This window comes from Austrofundulus limnaeus, unplaced genomic scaffold (genome assembly GCF_001266775.1).
Source record: "Austrofundulus limnaeus strain Quisiro unplaced genomic scaffold, Austrofundulus_limnaeus-1.0 Scaffold497, whole genome shotgun sequence".
Taxonomy (NCBI): domain Eukaryota; kingdom Metazoa; phylum Chordata; class Actinopteri; order Cyprinodontiformes; family Rivulidae; genus Austrofundulus; species Austrofundulus limnaeus.
This window is the reverse complement of record NW_013952899.1, coordinates 359,306-362,072: the sequence shown is the minus strand read 5'-3', so window position 1 is coordinate 362,072 and position 2,767 is coordinate 359,306. Positions and strand designations below refer to the sequence as shown.

Sequence of the window (2,767 nt, the reverse complement as noted above, 5' to 3'; positions counted from 1 at the left end):
CCGATAATCTGTGAAACAGATCCAGTTCAGCTGCTGTTTATAGTTTCTATGGAGGCTGTGAACTGTTGCCCTTTTAGGTCTCCGTTTCTGCTCCTCCATGCTGTCACAGACTCAAACAGTGTTCAGCATGGGTGGGGCTTAGTCTAGTGATATTTATATTTAAGTCTATGGTAGTGAAAGAAAGAACGATATTGTGGATACAATCAGCCGAAATGAGTTTCCTCTGCAGGGTGTCTGGGCTCTCCCTTAGAGATAGGGTGAGAAGCTCTGTCATCAGGAGGGACTCAGAGTAGAGCCGCTGCTCCTCCATGTTGAGAGGAGCCAGTTGAGGTGGCTCGGCATCTGGTTAGGATGTCTCCTGGACGCCTCCCTGGTGAGATGTTAGGGGCACATCCCACTGGGAGGAGGCCCAGAGGAAGACCCAGAACACGCTGGAGGGACTATGTTTCTCGGCTGGCSTGGGAACACCTTGGGATTCCCTCAGAGGAGTTGGCCTGGGTGGCTGGGGAGAGGGAAGTCTGGGTCTCTCTGCTTAGGCTGCTGGCCCCGCAACCCGACCCTGGATAAGTGGAAGAAAATAGATGGATGGATGTTTAAAATCCTTGTTATGTATTAAAAGCATTAGTGCTTCAGTTTATGTGCACTAAAGTTGTGCCCAGTAATGTTTGTATGTTCTATTTGATGAAATAAAGATATTTTCAGCAGGGATGCCACCATGGGGGAACAGGGAGGCATTGGCTACCTACTTTAAAATTTGTTTTCCCCAGCCCCTGTGTAGAAAGTCCCAAGGTTTTGCTTGTTGTGCATTTTTATTTCCCCCCAGCTAGTATCARTATCTGCAGAACCTCATAAATAAGTTAAAAAAACATTGTTTTCATGCAGTTAGGAAACAAAACATGAAGATTTATTTTATTTTTAAATGAAAGCATAAAACCTTGTCTCCCTGAATAAGGWCAACTGGTAAAAACCAGTGTTGTCAATATCAGGATGCAGGGTCTCAGGAGATTATAGGCATAATATTTAAAAAATATATAAATTTAGGAGATGACAAGCTTCAATAAAAAAAGTAGTGACAGTGTTTTTCTGTAGAACTAAAGGGAAGTAGTGTTGTTCCCTAAGTTCTGTATTGCTACATTTGTCTAATAACCTATAAATGACAACAGCATTAGAAATCTTCTGAAATTCAGATTTTTCTATTTTAATTTTATGTTTGTTTGTTTGTTTGTTTGTTTGTTTGTTTGTTTGTTTGTTTGTTTGTTTGTTTGTTTGTTTGCTTGCTTGCTTGTTTGCTTGTTTGTTTGTTTTTGTCCCTTTGGTTCTGGTGCCAGCCCAGGATTTTTAGTGTCACTACTCTTCATTCAGTGATGTAAGTAGTCCTTTTAGCAAACTTAAACATTGCACTACCATTTTCGGAAGATTATGTTTAAAATTATATATCTAAAACCCTAATCGAAAGTCATGAATGATGCAAAAATGTGTGGAACAAGTGAAAGTAAACAAACACTGCTGCATTAAAGGAAACCCCCAGTTTCGGGGAATTCCCATGTCTGAAAACCCCGAAAGGAGGGTCGTATTTATCAAACGCAACTGAAACTAAATTGATTTTAGGGCACTCAAATAAAGGTTAATTATAAAATGTGTATAGGAATCACACCATAATTTGGGATTGTAAAGTTCTGTTTATTAACACACACCAGCTATGATAATTTCTGCAAAATAACGATTTCTCTATCTGAGTGTCTAAACAACCGAATAGCATGAACGCATCTTTAAAACGTCAACATACCGGAAGTGTGTCGTGATTGGATGAGCCAAACTCAGCTGCCATCTACTCAGCTCAACTAGCGTCCAGCTTAGACTCAGTCTGTGGCTGTTGGTTACCTGGCAGCGTAGCATCAGTAAAGCAAGAAGTGAAAGCGTACACATCCAGTCTCGAGGCGTGCTGGCAGTAAAAAAAGGGAAACCGTGCACTGGGTAGTCTATTCGACCGTCGTCCTCCGTTGCGTTAACGTTAGCTAACCTTGCTAACAGTCGCGAGTCGCTTCATCAGTAAATGGGAAAGCTGTTGTTTCCCGACGTGTTTACTAAAAGAGGCAGAGTTCAGCTGAACTCGTTGACCGACTGATACTTCCCGTAAAAAAGAAAAAAAGAAGACCACTAATGGAGCGGCTCGGGGCCGCGGGCTGCGTCAACATCGGCAGCCTGACGAGCACTTTGCCCGTGATCCCGTACCAGAAGCTGACGGACCTGTACTACCTGAGCAGAGGGGGCTTTGGCACCGTGTTCAAGGCGCAGCACTCGGACTGGAGGACCACCGTGGCCATCAAGTGCCTAAAGCTCGACTCTGTGGGAGAAAGGTACCCGCACCGACACGACACTTGGACAAGAGAAAAAGACGGACAGCTGTCACAGTTTAACTCACTGTTGAACGCTTCCACGGTCAAAGTAAAAAACAAAACACAGTTTCATCAAAGTTCACATTAGAATGAACACTAGAAAAGATGTCAAGTTGAACTGATTTAATAGACGTAACAAGTTTCTCTGTCATTTGCTTTGTCTATTTTTAGTAAACATCCGCATTATGTAGTAAACAGTCATGACCAGTCTATTTAAAGATATTACTTATTGCAAAGTATGAACTCAAATAAAAAAAGTTATCCTGAAGTATCTCAAATGGTGCAGTTTGAAAGGGTTTATGCCAGTAGGTGTAGGTGTAGGTGTGTGTGTGTGTGTGTGTGTGTGTGTGTGTGTGTGTGTGTGTGTGTGT

At 42.4% G+C, this 2,767-nt stretch overlaps 1 protein-coding gene across 2 annotated transcripts in view; it reads left to right on the top strand.

Annotated features, from left to right (window-relative positions):
- The first annotated feature begins 1,809 nt into the window (after positions 1 to 1,809).
- Positions 1,810 to 2,767, top strand: part of ripk2 (receptor-interacting serine-threonine kinase 2) — a 24,166-nt gene continuing 23,208 nt past the window's right edge. For both annotated transcript variants that reach the window (XM_014025759.1, XM_014025758.1), the window contains exon 1: positions 1,810 to 2,357. In XM_014025759.1, coding sequence (XP_013881213.1) covers positions 2,161 to 2,357 — 197 coding nt within the window. In that variant the 5' untranslated portion in view covers positions 1,810 to 2,160. The remainder of the gene's footprint in view (positions 2,358 to 2,767) is intronic.